This window comes from Ips typographus, linkage group LG5 (genome assembly GCF_016097725.1).
Source record: "Ips typographus isolate SLU linkage group LG5, UJ_Ityp_2.0, whole genome shotgun sequence".
In the NCBI taxonomy this organism is placed as follows: domain Eukaryota; kingdom Metazoa; phylum Arthropoda; class Insecta; order Coleoptera; family Curculionidae; genus Ips; species Ips typographus.
In genome coordinates this window covers 13909893-13933152 of record NC_138426.1, presented here as the reverse complement: position 1 = coordinate 13933152, position 23260 = coordinate 13909893, and the positions used below count along the sequence as shown (strand labels likewise).

The following is a 23260-nucleotide window of genomic DNA, read 5'->3' as shown; positions in this document are numbered from 1 at the left end:
ATTTCCTGCAATTTAAGATGGTTGATAAACGAAGATGCGTGTGTTTTTTATCTTTTTTGTGCTAATATTACTAGTACAGTTATAATGGCTTTCACACACCTAGGAATTTAACAATCATATTGGACTTTTTCTAGTATATGCAAATGGCGTTGATTTTCATTCACACGTAATGTTTAAGCAAAATTACTTCTTATTTCATATTCCACTTCTGAAGCATTAAAACATCTTATTGATGTATTGAACAGTAATTTTAATATTTTTGTAACATATTTTCAGATGTTACTCACAGAAATCCAGTAACTGGAAACGGAGTTTCGTCCTGGGACGCCAAGCCTGCCAAACCGAAGACCAAAGCTTTCAAAGGTGAGAGTCATTAAATGACATTTGTTATAGCAGAAAAATAGTAAAAGACCTAACCTAACTAGCTTGGTTAAAAAATCACTTTTACTCATGGATAAGGTCGACAAATTATGGGATTAAGCAATCCTTTAGTACTGTTTACCGTCCTTGGCCAACGGATCTCTTTCGCTCTCTAAATTTTAGCTCTAACTCTGTTAGTTTTTGAGATATCAAAAAACCGACTGCACCAGCGTCTTTTCCGGGAAATTTTAACATAAAATGACACCGAGACGTCAACTGTAACTTGACAAATAAAAATGTTGTATTTTTTACGGTTCCAGGCCGCCATTTTGAATGTTCTGTCAAAATATTGACTTGCACCTCATTCTGAAGGAAATTTCACGTAGTTTCAAGAAATGAGAGACAAAATGGCGTTTCAGGCCTCGATTTTGAATTTCCTGTCAAAATATTGACTTGCACCTTATTTTAAAGGAAATTTCACGTAGTTTCTAGGAATGACAGACAAAATGGCGTCGCAGGCCGCCATTTTGTATTTTCTGTCAAAATATTGACTTGCACCTCATTCTAAAGGAAATTTCACGTAGTTTTAATAAATGACAGACAAAATGGCGTTCCAGGCCGCCATTTTGAATTTTTTGTCAAAATATTGACTTGCACCTCATTTTAAAGGAAATTTCACGTAGTTTCTAGAAATGACAGACAAAATGGCGTCCCAGGCCGCCATTTTGAATTTTTTGTCAAAATATTGACTTGCACCTCATTCTGAAGGAAATTTCACGTAGTTTCAAGAAATGAGAGACAAAATGGCATTTTAGGTCTCCATTTTGAATTTCCTGTCAAAATATTGATTCGAACCTCATTTTAAAGGAAATTTCACGTAGTTTCAATAAATGACAGACAAAATGGCGTTCCAGGCCGCCATTTTGAATTTTCTGTCAAAATATTGACTTGCACCTCATTCTGAAGGAAATTTCACGTAGTTTCAAGAAATGAGAGACAAAATGGCGTCGCAGGCCGCCATTTTGAATTTTCTGCCAAAATATTGACTTGCACCTCATTTTAAAAGAAATTTCACGTAGTTTCAATAAATGACAGACAAAATGGCGTTCCATGCCGCCATTTTGAATTTTCTGTCAAAATATTGACTTGCACCGCATTTTAAAGGAAATTTCACGTAGTTTCTAGAAATGACTGACAAAATGGCGTCGCAGGCCGCCATTTTGTATTTCCTGTCAAAATATTGACTTGCACCTCATTTTAAAGGAAATTTCACGTAGTTTTAATAAATGACAGACAAAATGGCGTTCCAGGCCGCCATTTTGAATTTTTTGTCAAAATATTGACTTGCACCTCATTTTAAAGGAAATTTCACGTAGTTTCAATAAATGACAGACGAAATGGCTTTCCAGACCGCCATTTTGTATTTTCTGTCAAAATATTGACTTGCACCTAATTTTAAAGGAAATTTCACGTAGTTTCAATAAATGACAGATGAAATGGCGTTCCAGGCCGCCATTTTGAATTTTCTGTCAAATTGGATGTAATTTGACCACTCATTATATTCGTCACTGTAGGATTGTATCTATGACTGTGACATATCTAACCTAAATTAAACTTACTTAAAAAAATTGTCTGAGCTGGTTTTGCTATTATCATTTGTTGGACCAGAAGACTTAAAACGATGCTTCAATGGATTTTTGAGGTATTTAACAATTTTCGTCACAATTAATAATAATCTGAAACCTAATTACATTACATTGTTCATGGTTCACTGTTAAGGTTAATAAAACAAAGCTAAAATCTTAAATTATAGCGTTTTTTCGTGATTTTTTTGTTTTACCTTTACATGAAAATCAGTGAAAGCCATCGGATGACAAACGTGACGTATGTGAAGTTGTAATAAGACGAACATAATACTATGTGGGACACCTGACAGTTTGTGCAGAAAGCATAGAAATCACTAAACCGTAAAATCTATCGGTAGCTTCGGCACATCAATAAATAAGACTTTTATTTGTGAGGATGTTGGAAATAAGAGAAACGTCTCATGCGCTATTTAAATTACAGTATTCGATGTTTGTTTTTTTTCTTCTTTTAACAAATGGCCTCTATTTTACTGATGCAGCGCGTAAATACTGCAGGCAGGTGTTAAATGTTACTTTGAAGAAAGGCAAATTGCGTTCAGCTCTTCTCTTGTTGTATATAATTAAATTCGACAATTAAGCGGCTTTTTTTCTAAACAAACTAAGATGTTTGATTTGCCACATCTTTAGGCTGTTATTTTACTGTTACAGAAATGCTGATAGTTTGTGATTGTTAGATCACACAGAATCACAAACTAAGAGGTAATAATGATTAATGAGTATTTCTTATTGTTCCAGAACGTAATCCAGTGACTGGAGAGACCTACATAATAGCCAGCCCGACCGAATCTCCAACTAAACTAGACAATAATTCGACCATCTATATTAAAAGCGAGGCCAGAAACGGACACGCGTAAATTCCGGATTAGGATACTATTCGACGTTATTAGGATAACCAGCGCGATTTTTTTTTTTTTGACACGGATTTTCCCTTAGGAACACTTTTGGACACCACCCTGTATTCGACTTGGTTAAACTTGGCCTATCCAAGTTTATAGCTAAGTAGCAAACGGCGTTTTTTTGTATGATGGTTTATTATGGCTCGTTTGTTTAACTAGGCTTAAACATTTCTAAAGAGTGTGTTAAATTTATATAATTAGAGATGAAACGACTAACTGACAAACTATAGCAAAAATCAAATTAAAATGACATGACGTGAAACGGTGTAACTTACAGTTTACTTTGACTTTTGCTATACCTATACAGGTGTGGTAAATCCAAAACCGACCATAGGAAACCGTGTAACTGACAGAGAAACGTAGATAATTGCATGCGCGGGACAAAGACAGAAAACGAAAAAAATATCAAGTAGGCCATATTTTCAGTGCGCTGTTGCGCAAATACCAATCCAATACATTTTGTCGACGGTATTGGATTTTGGCAACAGCGTACTGAAAATATGGCCTACTTGGTATTTTTTCGTTTACTGTCTTTGTCCCGCGCATGCAATTATCTACGTTTCTCTGTCAGTTACACGGTTTTCCTATGGTCGGTTTTGGATTTACCACACCTGTATGATTATTTAAAAGCACTTTTCTTGAAATCGTACTATTTTCTGTCGATATTGTTATTAAATAGCAATTATTATTTATAGGAAGCAATTCGCACGAATCTTTTAGAGATTACTTCGTATATTCTATTAAGAAATTTTAGTATTAGTTATTAGTTTAACAGCTTTTTAGAACTTTAGTTATACTATCGTAATTTATACTTTAACATATAATAAACGTTTTATAAAAGAAGTGTTGTTGCTGTTTTTTGTTACTTCTTGGAACCTTTAAAGAAAAAATTTACTGCTTAATCAAAACAAGTAGATTTTTCTGTTTTGGATTCATTTTCCACTGTTACTACATAAATTACCCTGAATTTTCAATAAAACTACATTGTTAGTATTTTTTGGTATTGACAGTGGAACTAATCATCAAGGGTAAATCGATATCGAGTTCTAGTTAAAACAACATCGTTCAAGGCTGTATAACTTTCTACAATATTCGGTTTTAAAAGATTATTATTACAAACAACATACGGCAGTGCTTCACTGATATTTGAGGTCAGACAAACTATATAATGGTTTTAATACTTATTATTACCGGTTTAGCTGCAAATTTGTGCGTAATCTACTTTATTTACAAACTAGAGGTTTAAAGTGACGTTTTCAGAGTCTCAGCTAATCAAATCAATCCTGAATTGACAATCAGCCAAGGATCTATTCGTGGAACTACAGGAACTAACCTAAATGGAGAGACGTTCTACAAGTTCCTGGGAATTCCCTACGCCAAACCTCCTCTAGGTTCCTTAAGGTTCAAAGTATGTATTAAAAGAAATCCTGGTACTTTGGCTAACAACTCAAAATAATCAGGCTCCACAACCCACCGAATCGTGGATCGGTACCAAAGAATGCACTAAAGATTCTCCAACATGCATACAAAGAGAATTCTTCGGGTCAGAAGATTGTCTTTATCTGAATGTGTTCACTCAAACCCTCCCAGAAGAAGCTAAAAATTTAAAACCTGTGATGGTGGCCTTCCATGCTGGAGGCTACATTCTTGGTAGTGGTACTCAGGATATGCAACCTGCAGAGTATTTACTGACTGAAGATGTCGTTCTGGTGTCCATAAACTATCGTTTGGGCGTTTTGGTAAGAAGTGTCATCACTATTGACTTTACAGATGTTGTAAGAAAAAAAATAGGGTTTTTGAGTTTGGACAATGTGGATTTGGAAGTTCCTGGTAATGCTGGACTTAAAGATCAAATTCTGGCTTTGAAATGGGTGCAAAAGAATATTCTAAAATTTAAACGGGGATCCTGATAATGTTACTGTGTTTGGAATTAGTGCTGGAGGTGCCTCGGTTCAATTTATGGTAAGATCTGCAATTAGTAAGGTTTTGTTTTACCAAGTAGCTGAAATTTAAAATACAGATGTTATCCTCAAGTGCTAAGGGTCTATTTCACAAAGCTATAATCGAAAGCGGATCAGTTCTGAACCCTTGGGCGTGGGGTCAAAAAAAATGGCGTCCAACTAGCTCAGAAACTTCAGAAAAACGTCACCAATGAAGCTGAAGCTTTGAAGATTTTAATAAATGCTTCAGCCAAAGAAGTTTTCCAATCCAGCCTGCAATTTCCAGGAGTATTAGTGGTACATTATACAACTCCTCCTATAACTAAAGTTCAATTTTAAGGTTGTTAATGTAGACATATCCCATGTAAGAAGACCATTTGGACCTGTCGTCGAGAAACCAAATCCTACAGCTTTTATTACCCAAGACCCTTTACAGTTATTGCAAAATAGAGTTGTAAATGATGTTTCCTTACTAGTAGGTCTGTAAAATACTCTAGGATATCAAAACCAGGGGAGATTATTTGGAAGTTTTTAAGGAGTGTGTTCAAATGAGGGATTAATTGAAGATATCGGCATCTTTTTTGGAGGGGATAGATGTCTAGACCCTGTAGAGTGTTCAGTACTTTGGATGATGAATGTGAGCAGAGACTCAAAGCAGTTTGAGGATATTCAGGAAAAAGTTAGAGGGTTTTACTTCAAAGACAACAGTACTAAAGCCAGTATTCAGGATGTTAGTATTTTTGTTTTTTTTTGCTTAGTTTACTACATAAAATATTTCAGTTGTTCAGTGACGTTATCATAATTGAAGGAGTGCTGAGTTCTGCAAAATTACAATTCAAAAATAGTAAAAGTCCAATGCACTTTTACGTTCTGGACTATGAAACTCCTATGATCCGAAAATTTAAGCAAGCAATTAATTTGGACAGTAAGTGAGAGGAACCAATTCAGTAACATCAAGCAAGAAGAAATTTGTTTCAGATCAAACTCACGGTCTCCCACACGCTTCCGACTACTTTTTCCTATTCAAAACCCAAATTATCGATAATATAGTAACTGTAGAAGAAGACCGGAAAGCTATCAGAAAAATGGTGAAAATGTGGACTGATTTTGCCAAGACCGGTCATCCACATCCTCAATGGAACCCAGTGGAAGATTCCAACAATATTGATTACTTTCATATAAAGGAATTACCGGAAATGAAACAAGGGCCTTTCAGAAAACGTATGGAATTTTGGGAAAGTTTGAAACAGGATTATCCATTGAATTTTAGAGCTTATGAAAAAGTGTAAGTCTTGTTTTAAGTGAAGTTCACTTTGATTCTTGGGAAAATATATCTTCATTATAGCACTTCTTAGACTTTTGGTTATTTCAAAACCTCATTACACCCTCAGTTTTCTCTGACAGAAATTTGGTACTTGACGGTACTAAATTAGCGGAGTACAATGTTAATTGTGGAAGAATACAAATAAAAATTTAGTTATTTCTAGAAGTTGTACAAATGAAGATAATCCTGAAGTAACCATTAAACAAGGAACCATACGTGGAACAACTGCTACCAACCTAAATGGTGATATCTTCTACAAATTTCTAGGAATTCCCTATTCGAAACCGCCCATAAATTCTTTGAGATTTAAAGTATGTGAGTCAACTTTCAATAATGCTGTAACAAATGAAATCAAAAATCAGGCACCTCAACCTGCTGAACCTTGGATTAGTACCAAAAATTGCACCCAGGATGGTGCTATTTGTATGCAATATACACCTAAAACTGGGTTGATGGGTTCTGAGGATTGTTTGTATCTAAACGTTTTCACTCAGACTTTACCTGGAATGGTGAAAATTGGTTTGAAACCGGTTTATGGTGGCGTTCCATGCTGGTGGTTACGTTCTTGGTAGTGGTACCCAACAAATGCAACAATCAGAAGCTTTGCTGACTGAAGATGTGGTGTTAGTTACTATTAATTACCGACTGGGAGTTTTTGGTAAGAGTTGACACCATTGTCAAGTTGTTATTTAATTTGGTAAGTTTAAAGGATTTTTGAGTTTGGATGATGTAAGTTTGGATGTACCTGGAAATGCTGGGCTTAAGGACCAACGTTTAGCTTTGAAGTGGGTGCAAGAAAATATTTCCAAATTTAATGGAGACCCGGATAATGTTACTATATTTGGCATCAGTGCTGGAGGAGCTTCAGTCCAATTTATGGCAAGTAACAAAGAAGTCTAGAATTTAGGTTTTTGAGCACACTATTGTAATTTCCTAAAAAAGACTAGTATAAAGGAAACTGAGTGACAGCTACTGTCAGTTTGACAACGGGAATGAATTCCCCGTCCCCAAGTTAGTCGAAAACGAGTACCATCAAGCCTAGTGAAATCGGACTGGTTTTGACGTTATTAGCTGTCAAAATGACAGATTAACAATAATGCATCTCAAGCGTTTTTTATCTAAACAAAACGAGTGACGGGTGGTTTTTGACTAATTTTGGGGCGCCCAATCCATTGGTGAAATCACTTTTTTGATATCTCCACAAATCGCCAGTTTCTCGAACTGAGTGACAGCTACTGTCATTTTGACAGCTGGAATTGATTCCCCGTCCCCAAATTAGTCGAAAATGAGTACCATCAAGCCTAGTGAAATCAGACTGGTTTTGACGTCATTAGCTGTCAAAGTGACAGATTAACAATAATGCATCTCAAGCGTTTTTAACCGGAACCAAACGAGGAAAGGGTGGTTTTGGACAATTTGGCCAAAATTGCACAAAATCGCGTTTGGACTCGTTTTAGACTAAATCGAGGGTGGGGAATCCAACCAAACCAAAATTAACCGCCTAACTCCAACCAAACAGGGTGAAACAAGCAATTTTTTTCGCTTTAAAAACGAATTTTGACGACGACGAAAAAATGTATCAGTGGTTACTTTGGCGGCGGATCAAAGCAACCCGTGTCATAAAAGTGATATTTTTGTCTAGGATAACTTTGACAACCTCTGGCGGCCAAACGGTGCACTCAATCAACTCGTGTAGGGATATTTTCAGAAAGCTTACACTCCGTACTATCTTTTTGCTTCAGTGACATTTTGACGTCAGTTGTCAAATAAGCGAGTTATTTGAGATCAAAGCAACCCGTGTCATAAAAGTGACATTTTTGTCTAGCATAACTTTGACGACCTCTGGCGGCCAAACGATGCAACCAATCAACTCGTGTAGGGATATTTTCAGAAAGCTTAGACTCCGTACTATATTTTTGCTTCAGTGACATTTTGACGTCAGTTGTCAAATAAGCGAGTTATTTGAGATCAAAGCGACCCGTGTCAAAAAAGTGACATTTTTGTCTAGGACGACCACTGGTAGCCAAACGGTGCACTCAATCAACACGCGTAAGGATATTTTTGGAAAGCTTAGAATATGATCTTTTTTCTTTTCTTTCTCTAAAACTGGTTTAAAAGCACTTTGGCCCTAAAACTTGAACACCCTGTAACTCGGTTATTTTTGGACTACAGGGTGGTTCAAACCATCTTTTGTTAGACGGAATGTTTGAAATAAGCGAGTTATGGACGTTTTTTTGGAAATTTTACCTAAATCAAGGTTTCCTGGCCTACTTCTACGTTCGGCCGCCATATTTGGATTTAAACCTGTCAAAGTGGCCATTTTAACGGTCTTTGACGTGGAGAACGCGTATTTGACGTTCGTTTCACTCTGACTGTGCCCATTTCGTCACCGACCTGGAAATTAGGGCATTTTTGACAGTTTTCAGGACGTGACACCCTAAAAAAATGACATTGTTGACAGTTGACGTCGCATTTTTAACCCTAAACTAGTTAAGAGTTAGATTTTTTTATCTAGTAGGATTGATAGAGATTTGTATGTGGCAGTTTGCTTAGAATCTTGGACGTCACGTGACTATAGTTACATAATGATATTATTTACAGCTATTATCTTCAAGTGCAAAAGGCCTTTTCCACAAAGCCATCATTCAAAGTGGCTCCGTTTTAAACCCTTGGGCTTGGGGTCAGAAGAACGCTATTCATCTAGCTCAGAAACTCCAAAAAAACGTCACTGATGAGTCTGAAGCCTTAAGTATATTAAACCAGGCTTCGACTACTGAAGTATTTGAAGCCAGCCTAAAATTTCCACAGGTAGCAACTTAAAGCAATTTAGTTAGTGACTTTTAATAATGGAATTTTCTTAAGACTTTGAGTGTGGATCAGTCTAATACGAGACGTCCTTTTGGACCAGTTATTGAGACTTCCAATCCTACAGCTTTTATTACTGAAGACCCTTTGGAATTGTTGAGAAGTGGGACTGTAAATGATGTGCCTCTAATTTTAGGAGTGTGCTCAAATGAGGGCTTAATCCGAAACCTTGGCAACTCTTTAGGAATCAATACTTGCCTTGATCCTTTACAGTGTTCTGTTCCTTGGATGATCAGCAATCATTCTGAGATTGCACAAAGAGCTGTGAAAGAGTTTTATTTTAAAGACAAAATAACAAACACAAGTTTGTCTCATGTAGGTGGTAATGCAAATTTTAGGTTGGATGTTAATTAGAAGTTGTTTTAGTTGTTTGGGGATGTTATAATCACTGAAGGAGTTATCAGTTCCGCCAAGTTCCACTTGCTGCACAACAAAAATCCTGTATATTTTTACGTTCTAGACTATGAAACTCCAATGATTCAGGCTTTTAAACAATCTATTAACGTAGACAGTAAGTCTATGAGTTGATTGGTTAATGGGAGTGATGGGAGTTAATTTTTTAGGTAATACCACTGGTTTGCCTCATTCAGCTGATTCCTTATTTTATTGAATAACTCTGCCTCTGACAATCCTGAGGATGTTACCGGGATTAAAAAAATGGTGGCAATGTGGACTCAATTTGCTAAGACTGGACATCCACACCCTGAATGGAATTCAATGGAAGATCCCAGCAAATTTGACTACTTTCTAATAAGAGAAACAGCGGAAATGAAGCAGAACCCGTTTAAGAAACGTATGGATTTTTGGACAAACTTTAAAAAAGAATATCCTCTTAATGACTTTAAGGCTTACAGAAAAACGTTTTGAAGAAAATATTCAGCAGTTAGACTATTAGTGTTTAGGATGTATAGTTAGGAATTTTGAGTTGAATGAACGTCTAAGAGTATGGTTTTGCACTAAAACCAAGCTGAGCGTAAATAAACGGCAAAGTAGGTGTAAGTTTCGAGGTACGTGAACGATAAAGTTGGCGAAACTAATTGCCGTTTTGAATGACCGGGAGAATCGCGATTTCACAAACCGTGACGCTTTCGTATAGGCTTAATGCCCTTTTTAATTGTACGAATGGATGCGTTTCCTGTAGGAGTCGAAAATGCATTACACTGATTTATTTCCGTTAGGAATTTCATTATACACCAGACAAAAATTGTTACAATAATTGACAAAACAAACTAGTTATAACCAGTCATTAAATTAAAATAAGAATACGAAGCCTTGAGTACCTAAAAAACAAAATACCATTACCACGTTAAAAACACTCTTATTAAACACTTACGGAGACAAAAGTTTCGTTGGTCAAAGGTCCTAAAGGCCCTACAGACAACACTAAAGGTTTCTGAGACCTTTAATAACTAAAAGCAGATTTTTTGGAATTCCCTATTCTTCTCATACCATTTCAACTCATATGATGCGCTGGCTATATTCAAACCCTGCTTCACAAAAAATTTAAGAGGAAACAATAATCAGTCTTGTTAATAGCATACCGCTTGGTAGATTTCATTGCCAAGATAGGACAGTATAGCCAATTGGGCTAGCAAGAAAACCAAACAGTTGACGGAGAACAGAATGTCAATTAGATTAGTAGCCTTAAATACGTTCCAAAGTAAGTTTTAGTCAAACCGTTACTTTGAACTTACCATAGTTATTAAGGTGAATAGTGAACAAGCTATGTTCACAGCACTGAAGAAAAATTCGATAATGATAACCAAACGCATTTCTTTGTTTAGAGTTTCAACAAAACTGGAAATTGAGTCAAAATGTTTAGAATGATTAGTTGAGAATTGAGAAGAATGTTTCTCTAGGAGATCTCGAAACTATACTACAGGGTGGTTCAAATTAATTGTACGATAATTCAAGAGTGGAAAGTACATTAAAAATAAATTTTATGTTCCAGTGAGTAAATAAATTTTTATAAAATTTGACTGTTTTTCAAGGTTTTGACATTGAAAATTGACTACAATAATTGCAAATAGTTTAGCAAGTCAATTTTTTCTAAAATTTGACTGTTTTTCAAGGTTTTGACATTGAAATTGACTAGAAGGATTGCAAATAGTTTAGCAAGTAAATTTTTATTAAATTTGACTGTTTTTTAATGCTTTGGCTTGGAAAATTGACTAGAATCCCTGGAAATGGTCCAGTAAGTAAATTGTCATTAAATTTTACGTTTTTTCAAAATTTTAAAGTTTGAAAATTGACTACAATACTGCAAATCTTCTAGGGAGTCAATTTTTATAAAATTTCACTGTTTTTAACGCTTTTACCTGGAAAATTGACTAGAATGACTGAAAATGGTCCAGTAAGTCAATTTTTATAAAATTTGACTGTTTTTCAAGGTTTTGACATTGAAAATTGACTAGAATGATTGCAAATAGTTAGCAAGTCAATTTTTATTAAATTTGACTGTTTTTTAACGCTTTTACTTGTAAAATTGACTAGAATCACTGAAAATGGTCCAGTAAGTAAATTGTCATTAATTTTACGTTTTTTTCAAGATTTTAAAGTTTGAAAATTGACTACAATACTGCAAATCTTCTAGGGAGTCAATTTTTATAAAATTTCACTGTTTTTTAACGCTTTTACCTGGAAAATTGACTAGAATCACTGAAAATGGTTCAGTAAGTCAATTTTTATTAAATTTGACTGTTTTTCAAGGTTTTGACATAGAAAATTGACTACAATAATTGCAAATAATTTAGCAAGTAATTTTTTTAAAATTTGACTGTTTTTTAAACGCTTTTACCTGGAAAATTGACTAGAATGACTGAAAATGATCCAGTAGGAAGTCAATTTTTATAAAAATTTGACTGTTTTTCAAGGTTTTGACATAGAAAATTGACTACAATAATTGCAAATAATTTAGCAAGTAATTTTTTTTAAATTTGACTGTTTTTTAAACGCTTTTACCTGGAAAATTGACTAGAATGACTGAAAATGATCCAGTAGGAAGTCAATTTTTATAAAATTTGACTGTTTTTCAAGGTTTTGACATTGAAAATTGACTAGAATGATTGCAAATAGTTTAGCAAGTCAATTTTTATAAAATTTCACTGTTTTTTAACGCTTTTACCTGGAAAATTGACTAGAATGATTGCAAATAGTTTAGCAAGTCATTTTTATTAAATTTGACTGTTTGTTTAACGCTTTTACCTGGAAAATTGACTAGAATGATTGCAAATAGTTTAGCAAGTCAATTTTTATTAAATTTGACTGTTTTTTAACGCTTTTACCTGGAAAATTGACTAGAATGATTGCAAATAGTTTAGCAAGTCAATTTTATTAAATTTGACTGTTTTTTAACGCTTTTACCTGGAAAATTGACTAGAATGATTGCAAATAGTTTAGCAAGTCAATTTTATTAAATTTGACTGTTTTTTAACGCTTTTACTTGTAAAATTGACTAGAATCACTGAAAATGGTCCAGTAAGACTAAAACCATTTTTTATTTTTTATTCCCAGACGAAAAAAAATCTTGAAATTAAATTTGCCATGCGTGTTCACCATTTGAAGTAATCATTTAGATTTTTTTTCAGTTTTTCAAAATAATCTGGATAAATACGGGGGCTGTTCAAAAAGTTTGACAGCTTTAAATTCTTTAAACCGTAATTTTAGATCATTCTGATGGGGCACGTGTGATAGCCCATACTTTTTTCTAAGAAAGGTTTGTTTGAACATTTCTTTTTATTTTGCATAGTTTTTCTAATACATCTTCATTTTTGTACGCTAATCCATAATGAAAAAAAAAATAGTACCTGTCCAGATTATTTAAAAAAAAAAAAAAGTATCCTACAATCAATTTGAACCACCCTGTATATCGAAGATAATAAAAATTGTCTAAAAAGTGTATTTTTACATAGTTTCTGATATCCTATAGAAACTCTACTTTCCAACTTAACTTACTGAATAATTTTCTGGTGGTATTCTAAAAGTGTCTTCAAATAGGCAATTTCCGTGGTGGATTGTCGAGCTGCGTAATAGTCAAACTCCCTAAAATACAATTGTAGTAGTTCTAATTGCCCTTGGGCAAATTTCATAGCTGTGACCATAAACGCTTGAGTCATACAGTAATAGAACCCAATTAAATTAATAAAAATTGTCTGAACTGTCAGCTGTACTGTCTTATATTTCTTCTGATCGATCAATGGTAGATAAACGTATTTGACTGCATCGTCAAAATCAATGATGCCTTTACGAAGACAGTCAGCGCTGAAGGCTAACAATGTAGGTAAAACCACCAGGAGGAGCAAAAACGAGACTCTATTAATGAGTTTTACTGTATCCATGTACAGGGCTTTTGGTTGTTGATGTTTCGATCTTAACACGTTCCGTTCTTCTTTAATCATGTATACCATAATTCTTTGAATACTCGAATTGCGCAAAACCAGTGCTTTGATGATACATAAATAGCTGGATAGGGCCACTCGACTGAATTCGATCAGATTCAGAACGTTCCATGTTTTGATCAAATTCACCAGCTCGAAAAACATGGACAGACACATTAAGGAGAACGTGAATTGTAAGAAAATTGAGAATATATCGTATACTGTTTGGACTTTTTTGCTTTTAAAGTACGGTAATCGCCAAACACCGCAAATCACCATCAGTATTCGAGGAAATGTAATAAAAACAGTTCAGACATTATGAACTACTCAATTTTGATTGAGCAGTTGAATTTTATAAGCTCCTTATATGTTATTCTACAATCAATAAATACAAAAAAAAATCGGTCTCTGGGTGTTTCTAAGCGTTATAATTCCAGAAATTATCACTGTGTAAGTCGTTATTTTTCTCAGCCACAGAGTTTCTCAGGTTATTTCACCTCATCAATATTTCATTTTCTAATAATTACTTTTGGTACTTTACTGAATTTAAAATAAAAATTTAATAATTAAAATATCTAAAAAGCTTGACCTGGATAACTTCTAAAAAAAGTATAATGTTATTGTTCATTTTAGGAACAAAAGCTATTTGTAACTCTTATTTAGCTTTTAAGTACGTAAATTTTGGTGAATTCTAATGTATTATAGCATATATCACAGTTATTAGTATAGTATATATTTTAGTAAAAGGATAGTTGGAAGAAAGCTATTAGTGTTACATTAATTATACACAACCAACAGTCACCTTGTTGTCCACAAACTTTTTCTTGATACGTGGTGAATGATGTCTAAATAAAAATAACCATAAAAGAACATGTTTTGCTCGTTTTATTATAAGAGGTGGACCTATCCAATAATTAAACTAAATTAAGATGGTCATAGCAGCAAAAATTGGCCGGGTTCACTCACTTTCGACGTTTTAGGTAAAAACGCTATACAGGGTGGTCAAAGTCAAAAGAGAATTTCAAGGGCAACAAATTAACCGAGTTATTGACAATACAATGGAGTAGTTTACAGGGTGATTAAATGAATTTTTAACATCCTTGTAACTTGTTTAATTTTCATTTTATAAAAAAAACTACCAAAAATATGAATCTGGTAGATATTTGCATATACCTTATTCCTAGATAATCCATCAGTATACAGGGTGTGCCAAATTTGAGCAACAAACCAAAATTCGATTTTTGGAATCTACGTCAAATTCTAGGCCTACTTGATGTAAAATTATTGTATCGATATTCAATTGTTTTTTGCTCTAGCAGCCTTATACTTTGACCACCCTCCTCGAAAGCAGAAATTCCCATTTTGGTGCACTTTTTCAGAAACTCGTCCATAACTCGCTTATTTGAAACACTCTGTATAAACGTAAGTAGGTAAATTTTGGTAAATTTCTAGACCTAATGAATTATAGCATATATCACAGTTATTAGTATAGTATACATTTTAGTAAAAGGATAGTTGGAAGAAAGCTATTAGTATTACATTAATTATACACAACCAACAGTCACCTTGTTGTCCACAAACTTTTTCTTGATATTTGGTGAATGATAAATGTATGTCTAAATAAGAATAACCATAAAAGAACATGTTTAGCTCGTTTTATTTTATAAGGGGTGGACCTATCCAATAATTAAACTAAATTAAGATGGTCATAGCAGTAAAAATTGGCAGGGTTCACTCACTTTTCGACGTTTTAGGTAAAAACGCTATACAGGGTGGTCAAAAGAGAATTTCAAGGGCTACAAATTGGTATATTGAACCATCCGATAATTATCAAAATAATCGAGTTATTGACAATACAATGGAGTAGTTTACAGGGTGATTCAATGAATTTTTAACATCCTTGTAACTTGTTTAATTTTCATTTTATAAAAAAAAGTTCCAAAAATATGAATCTGGTTGATATTTGCATATACTTTATTCCTAGATAATCCATCAGTATACAGGGTGTGCCAAATTTGAGCAACAAACCAAAATTCGATTTTTGGAATCTACGTCAAATTCTAGGCCTACTTGATGTAAAATTATTGTATCGATATTCAATTGTTTTTTGCTCTAGCAGCCTTATACTTTGACCACCCTCCTCGAAAGCAGAAATTCCCATTTTGGTGCACTTTTTCAGAAACTCGTCCATAACTCGCTTATTTGAAACACTCTGTATAAACGTAAGTAGGTAAATTTTGGTAAATTTCTAGACCTAATGAATTATAGCATATATCACAGTTATTAGTATAGTATACATTTTAGTAAAAAGATAGTTGGAAGAAAGCTATTAGTATTACATTAATTATACACAACCAACAGTCACCTTGTTGTCCACAAACTTTTTCTTGATATTTGGTGAATGATAAATGTATGTCTAAATAAGAATAACCATAAAAGAACATGTTTTGCTCGTTTTTATTATAAGGGGTGGACCTATCCAAAAATTAAACTAAATTAAGATGGTCATAGCAGTAAAAATTGGCAGGGTTCACTCACTTTTTCGACGTTTTAGGTAAAAACGCTATACAGGGTGGTCAAAAGAGAGTTTCAAGGGCTACAAATTGGTATATTGAACCATCCGATAATTGTCAAAATAATCGAGTTATTGACAATACAATGGAGTAGTTTACAGGGTGATTCAAGGAATTTTTAACATCCTTGTAACTTGTTTAATTTTCATTTTATAAAAAAAGTTCCAAAAATATGAATCTGGTAGATATTTGCATATACCTTATTCCTAGATAATCCATCAGTATACAGGGTGTGCCAAATTTGAGCAACAAACCAAAATTCGATTTTTGGAATCTACGTCAAATTCTAGGCCTACTTGATGTAAAATTATTGTATCGATATTCAATTGTTTTTTGCTCTAGCAGCCTTATACTTTGACCACCCTCCTCGAAAGCAGAAATTCCCATTTTGGTGCACTTTTTCAGAAACTCGTCCATAACTCGCTTATTTGAAACACTCTGTATAAACGTAAGTAGGTAAATTTTGGTAAATTTCTAGACCTAATGAATTATAGCATATATCACAGTTATTAGTATAGTATACATTTTAGTAAAAAGATAGTTGGAAGAAAGCTATTAGTATTACATTAATTATACACAACCAACAGTCACCTTGTTGTCCACAAACTTTTTCTTGATATTTGTGAATGATAAATGTATATCTAAATAAGAATAACCATAAAAGAACATGTTTTGCTCGTTTTTATTATAAGGGGTGGACCTATCCAATAATTAAACTAAATTAAGATGGTCATAGCAGTAAAAATTGGCAGGGTTCACTCACTTTTTCGACGTTTTAGGTAAAAACGCTATACAGGGTGGTCAAAAGAGAGTTTCAAGGGCTACAAATTGGTATATTGAACCATCCGATAATTGTCAAAATAATCGAGTTATTGACAATACAATGGAGTAGTTTACAGGGTGATTCAATGAATTTTTAACATCCTTGTAACTTGTTTAATTTTCATTTTATAAAAAAAGTTCCAAAAATATGAATCTGGTTGATATTTGCATATACTTTATTCCTAGATAATCCATCAGTATACAGGGTGTGCCAAATTTGAGCAACAAACCAAAATTCGATTTTTGGAATTTACGTTAAATTCTAGGCTACTTGATGTAAAATGTTTATATCAATATTCAATTGTTTTTTGCTCTAGCAGTCTTATTTTGACCACCCTCCTTGAAAGCAGAAATTACCATTTTGGTGCACTTTTTCCGAAAATCGTCCATAACTCGCTTATTTGAAACATTCTGTATAAATACACTGTATAACAAAAGAAAGCTATTGAACGGGGTTATCACGTGACGTTGAGCGGGCACGACTATGTTGTACCGTTTAGCCGCTAGAGGACGTCAAAGTTGACTCTCGTTTTTTGCAGTTTTTGTTCAATGTTTCTGAGATATTGAGCAAAAACTTCAGATTAGAGATTCGATGGGATACAACTTTTACCTTCTATACACTTTTTTGGTACCACGCACTGTTTTTTCCGGAATTTTGGAAAAATATCCATAAATTTTACATCCCTGGCCCATTGACAGTGACAATGAAATCTGTCAAACTGTAGCAATGTTGCCAATCATACTAGTTTACAAATTTGCTTTTCTTTAATTGTCTAATTTTGGTAGATGTATCATCAACAGGTTAAAAACGTATGTGGCAGGCATTAATTTGAATTTCCCCTGAAATGTAATAAACTGATATCGATCAAAATACATGAATAGGAAATAAGTCCATATATATTCGTCGAGTACAAAATTAATGAATTCCCATGCTAGTTTTAATGGAGGAGGCATTGTCGGGCTCCGGGCGTATATCTATGCAAAGTCACAACTTTATTGCGAACATCGGCAGAGTAACTTGGAAAATTTAATTTGCTGCTATTGTGCTCAACCACGTGCTGGAGTTAAACATGTAATTGAATTTACTAAATACGGACCAGAAAGCCGGAAAATCACTTTTGACTGATATATCAGTTGTCTGTGACTTATTGAGAAGTTTAATTTATCCCAGACGTGCTACGCCTCTGTTCAATTGTAAAGGTTTTATGCGGTTTACATAAAGCACACAACTTAACAAGATACTTGTTGGGGGTTGAAGATAACCGATATCGCTGCCCTTTTACATGTGAAGAGCCCTTTGGCGCCCACAAAAAACGTCCAACTTTGACCTAAGCTAAATAACCTTTTCAATTATAATCCTCGTATATCTATAGATCCTCTTCCAGCATCAGGTAAATATCTTTTAGCGTAGTATCGGAAAAAGGTTGCGTTTAATACGCGCCCTTCGGCGATGATTTGTGGGATGTTATCGTTTCGAAAAAGGGTCGCTTTTTGTGCCTAACAAGATGCTCTTCTGACTTTTTTTACTTCGAGTGGGTATGTTTACGGTTTTGGAAAACTCTCTCTCATTGTCAATGTGAAGATTTGTGAAAAATGTCGCTAAAATTAGTCGAACGGAAAAAAACGTCGTAATGTGTCTCAATCCCGATTTGAGAAGAACTGAAGCACATAGCAGGTATACCAAACTTCCTGTATTATCTGTTATTTGTATCTACAGGTATAAAAAATGCATTTTGATTCAAAACTGCTTAAGAAGATGCTTCAAACCCTTACCCGACGTCACGAGGTCACGTGATATATGATTTCACAGATAGTTCCTAATGTGTCTTGTTAAATGAAATGATAAATAGTTAAAATACATGGCTTAACTGTTCCATTATTTAGATTTTTAACTATCTTAATTACTGAAAAAAATATAATTTAACGTTTTGTCGCAATTTTAATATATTTTTTTTTCAATTACTAAGAAATGACCAAAAACTACAGCCTAACCAATCAAGAAAAAAGAACTCACCTAACCTAAGAAGAAGACTGACCAAAAATATAATTTGTCGTTTTGACGCAATATTTCTTCTTCTCTTACCCACCCACCTAACCTAACCCAACAAAAGAAAAACACTAACCCAAGAAGAAGAAATAGCACCAGCATCATTTTTAGTAATTGAAAAAAAGTAAAAAAATGGCACCAAGTCTACTTTTTCCGTACCTAATCATTAAAATGAAGAAGAAATATGTTGTCAAAACGCTGAATTATAATATTGGTACTATTCTTTCAGTAATTAAAAAAAAAAAAAATGTCGACAAAAAGCAGCAAAAAGATTAAATTACATTTTTGGTTTGGTACCATTTCTTCTTAGGTTAGGTTAGTGTTTTTTTTCTGTTTGGTTAGGTTGTGGTTTTTGGTGGAATTTTTTCAGTAAACGAAAAGAAGAAGAAAAAAAGTTGCCAAAACCTTGAATTATTTTTCTTTTTTATTTGATTACTGAAAAAAATGACTCCAAAAACCACATTCTAACCAAAAAATGGTAGAAGCAGAAAAAAATGGCACCAAAGTGCGTAAGTCGAGATTTCTTAGTTTATTTGAATATTTTTTTTGTCGTCCCTGTAGAACGTTCGCACCAAATATGAGTATTGTACCTTTAGAAAGAATGGCAAAACACATCATAGTAAAAACTAGTTTAGGTATATAAAATTATTAACAAAAAAGTTTCATTAATTTTAGATTATGCATCTCAATACAACAAATGAGATAATAAACTTTATCGTTGATTCACCCTGTACAGTGTATTTTTGTTAATAAATTGTTTGTTATTTATTATTTTATTCGTTACAAATGGATGTAAGCGTAACATGATTAGAAGTAAAGTAAGTCTGATTAGATACTACTTTGTTCTTAGTCAACATAGTCAATCAAAAATTGGTGTCAATTTCAAGATTGTGTGCTTTTCTAGGTTAGAGGTACTGCGAAAAAAAAAAACATATTTCCAGCGGCTCTCATTGGTCAAACTAGAAAGGTTCATTGAATTTTATTGGCTGCTAGTACAAAATTTGAGTATCAAACTGGTATTCAAAGAAAATTTATTCTGACTGCATCTGAAAATAAAACTGGGCCTGTCAAAAGTAGAATGGGGCGCTTGACATCCAAATTCAGGTTGAACACGATACTATAATAGTTACTTAAAAAGGAGATTAATACTATTTCGGATATCAAATAACTTTCGCTCCTGGTAACACTTACACCCATTCAGTTTGCCTACCTAAAACCTAAGTCGGGGGCCCATACAAAAATAATACCTTTTGTAATCGAAAAACACCAGTGTATACATGCCAAAGCAAAAAAAAAGAGAATTTTATCAAGGTATCATATTAACACACCGGAAACTGAACGTTAAAATGCAATTATTTGTAAGTTTCCTCTCTCTCTTCTAAACCTCTTTTGTGTCTCGAGTAGAGTTTCTTTATAGGCCCCGAGATCTACTGAAAGTCGAGTGTACCTTTTCAGTAACAATCGCTTGATATGGCGATCCCTATTGAGGAATAATAAATATAATAGGTCTCTTTATTGTCACAGCATGTGTACCTACCTCCCACTGGTTTCGTCCTTTGTTTAAGGATTCATTTCTAAAACGTTTTTATTTTTCAATTTACCCGGTGCACGCTGAACTGCCAGTTCCTACTCTCTGCACTCCTTGATCACCCCACAGTTTAAATGGGGCCATATTCATTTCATATGAATGCACAAATCTACGTCTTAATTCTTTTCCGTTTTTTTTTCTCGTTAAGTTTAGTCCATATTCGTGTATGTTACTCCAACGATAAAATTAATTGAATCCCTGGGGATCAAAATAATATAGTCTATTAACAGAAGAGCAAAAATCAATATAAACATCAAGAGAGTGTTTCGTAGACACGTTATTCTAAAGGGTGCTTAAGGGTAATTGTAATTCATTTTTAAGTGTGGCCGCTGATAGGAAATCTCGGTTGGGATAGAGGAAACACACAATGTCTGTCACTAGCAGGCCCGTGGGGGGTTTGCGAGAGATCGGCTGCTTAAGTTAATAAAATTGGCGAAAGAAAGGGTGATTTGCATTTAAAATACACTTCGAAATAGTACAAAAGCGCCACGCTCAAAGGGAAAAAAAGCCGTTCGTTTTCAAGATCTGTGTTTAATTTTCAAATTATACAATTTTTATTGGCCCTCGTATTATCAGAGTCGTCTTTTCTTAAAGATTCTTTATAGTCGGTTAATTCTGTTACATTGACTTACCATCCTGAAGATGTAATGATGATATAAAAATTTCAAAAAACACGGTTTCACCAACAAAACAAAATATTTCTCCGAGAATTTTGGTATACACTTTAAGAGAATGTCTCTCTAATTAATGTCTTGTGGCTTGTTTAAAAAGGTGTCTCTAAAAGATGCTAAAAGTAAATGAAAGTACTTTTAATTGTGTTTTTAAGGTTTCGTCATTCATAAATCCTTGTACATTTTTGTTATTATCATTCAATGTGTTTTGATGATGATTCTGATGAAGATTGAAACATTTATTCACTTATTTGATTATTTGACCATCAAGTTCAATCAAGTTTTCTATACAGAACATTATTTAATTTTTCCATGATATCGGAAACAGTAAAACCAATTCTACTAAATTGTCTTTAAATTAATAAATCTAAAAAAGAAAAAAACCTGCGCTTAGACACGTAATTAGTCAAAGTTTGTTTTAAAAAAATTGAACGCCCTGTAGCATCTAACGCTGTAGAACGTTTGCACCAAATACAGACAATTTTCTATCATAGTAAAACTAATATTTTGCTGATATAATATGACATTATTAACAAAAAAGTTTTAAAATTTCATAGAGAATCTAAAAATGTGTTAAAAAATAGGGAGTTCTATTTAAAAAAAAAACAATATTTTATTTGCCACGCCTGTATGAACCACACCCTGTATATCCAAAAATCCAATCTCAAGATTTCTTAAAACTTTTGTATTTAACATTTTTTTGTATTTTTTGAACCTAAAAAATAATGATCGTTGACTCATCCTGTACAAATAATCATTGTTTTCCTACTCGTTTGACCTACTCATTTGAGAGTGGGAAGGAGTACTTTTCCACACTAATTCGGTAAAGTTACTTTTTCGCATTGCAAGATTATTTACAATAAATGTATAATAAACCTGCAATTTTGAAGTTTATATGTGTAGAGGGAAAATACCCATGTGCACCAACCTTTTTATCTAAACACCATAATTGTTTATTTGATTTCTCAATTAAGAATAACTTTTAATCATCTTTGCAAACACAGGCTTTCATTTTAGTAGTTTTACTATACACTTTTCAGAATCAAAATCAAAATTTTGTAAAGAAAGTTCGGAAAAGTACTACTTTCCGCACCTGTTAAATAAATAACTAATGTAGATAAAAAAAATGAGAAAAAGAATTGTATGTATGAATGTAGAAAAAAAAAAACGAATTTTTTTAAGACATTGGGTAACATACACTATCAGATATTTAGTATTTTATTGGGTAAAAACTTCATTTTTACAGTTTTATACTTGAGTCCTCACGTATCCTTTCATTCTATAACTTTTGTTGTTAGTTTAACTGTGCAAAGAAAGCTTTTTGAGCTTATCAAAATTGCGATTTTGAGAAAAATCGAATTTTTTCCAAAAATTTCTTCAATTGGGTTTACAGGATGAAAAATGCTACAAAATTAATAAAAATGACATCTTGACACATCGTGAGATTCTGAATATCAAAAAGTAGTTAAAAAAATCATTTATCAATTTTAGAAAAAACATTGTAGAACCCTTCTGGAGTAAAACAGTGCAACCCCCGAAAAAAGATGAAAGATCAAGGAAATCGCGAACGCTTTATCAGAATCCTTTTGTGAGACCTCCTCCGGTTGTTTAAAAGAGGTTGATTCGTCCGCTTTCGAGCAATTAATGGGGAGACTAGTCAAAGTTTCCACGCGAACAATCACATCAAAATTTAATTATAAAATACATATTATGAATCAACCCGAGACCCGTCCCTCTATTGAATGGGTCACCCCACTATGCAGTTTCGCTCCCCGGTACCGTATTGAATACATGAAGCCAGTTATTAGGTCCCATTGTTAGCCTGTAGCTAACAGATCGTATAAATTATATTGTAAACAGTGGCGTGTGTTTAGTTTTATTGTTCGAATTAAACTGTGGTTATTCGCCCTCGTTCTGCACTGATTGATGATGATTTAATTATTCGTAATGCGGCTCGTTGAAGAGGGTGCACTCTTTTATCTCCCCACAAAACTCGAGACGTGCATCGCTTATTAAAATTTGTACACTCAGGTAAAATATTTCATATCTCAAGATTCTTCAGATAATCTTTTAAAAAACACTTGAAATTTTTTTCCACCAACTGATGATTTTTGGTAAAGCACCGATTGAAAAGGTGTGGAAAACATTGCTT

The 23260-nt window shown here is 33.6% G+C and overlaps 4 protein-coding genes across 6 annotated transcripts in view; 3 read left to right on the top strand and 1 right to left on the bottom strand.

Annotated features, from left to right (window-relative positions):
• The window catches only part of LOC145729706 (uncharacterized), a 34581-nt gene extending 30836 nt beyond the window's left edge, over positions 1-3745 (top strand). For both annotated transcript variants that reach the window (XM_081980566.1, XM_081980568.1), the window contains 2 exons: positions 277-363; positions 2742-3745. In XM_081980566.1, coding sequence (XP_081836692.1) covers positions 277-363; positions 2742-2860 — 206 coding nt within the window. In that variant the 3' untranslated portion in view covers positions 2861-3745. The remainder of the gene's footprint in view (positions 1-276; positions 364-2741) is intronic.
• LOC145729705 (uncharacterized) overlaps positions 2401-23260 on the top strand; it is a 74920-nt gene continuing 54060 nt past the window's right edge. Inside the window, exon 1 of the mRNA XM_081980565.1 lies at positions 2401-2419. Coding sequence (XP_081836691.1) covers positions 2408-2419 — 12 coding nt within the window. The 5' untranslated portion in view covers positions 2401-2407. The remainder of the gene's footprint in view (positions 2420-23260) is intronic.
• On the top strand, positions 3960-9917 carry LOC145728997 (uncharacterized). Its single transcript, XM_081979595.1, is given in 18 exon segments — positions 3960-4111; positions 4163-4310; positions 4363-4797; positions 4799-4864; positions 4923-5006; positions 5008-5130; positions 5183-5321; positions 5379-5572; positions 5623-5767; positions 5821-6127; positions 6330-6477; positions 6529-6699; positions 6701-6824; positions 6876-7045; positions 8768-8974; positions 9029-9346; positions 9398-9542; positions 9595-9917. Coding segments are annotated over 18 exon segments (3012 nt in total). The 5' UTR covers positions 3960-4070; the 3' UTR covers positions 9642-9917.
• On the bottom strand, positions 10183-13686 carry LOC145728999 (uncharacterized). 2 transcript variants are annotated; one of them, XR_014178212.1, is made up of 5 exons: positions 12986-13686; positions 10726-10828; positions 10573-10674; positions 10365-10518; positions 10183-10311 (listed from the first exon to the last, which is right to left on the bottom strand). XR_014178212.1 is itself a non-coding variant. In XM_081979596.1 (4 exons), the coding sequence occupies exons 1-4, from the start codon at positions 13684-13686 to the stop codon at positions 10441-10443; spliced, it is 984 nt and encodes a 327-aa protein (XP_081835722.1). In that variant the 3' UTR covers positions 10362-10440. The 2 variants fall into 2 exon arrangements, 1 of the variants encoding a protein (XP_081835722.1); XM_081979596.1 differs by lacking the exon at positions 10183-10311 and having other exon boundaries at positions 10362-10518.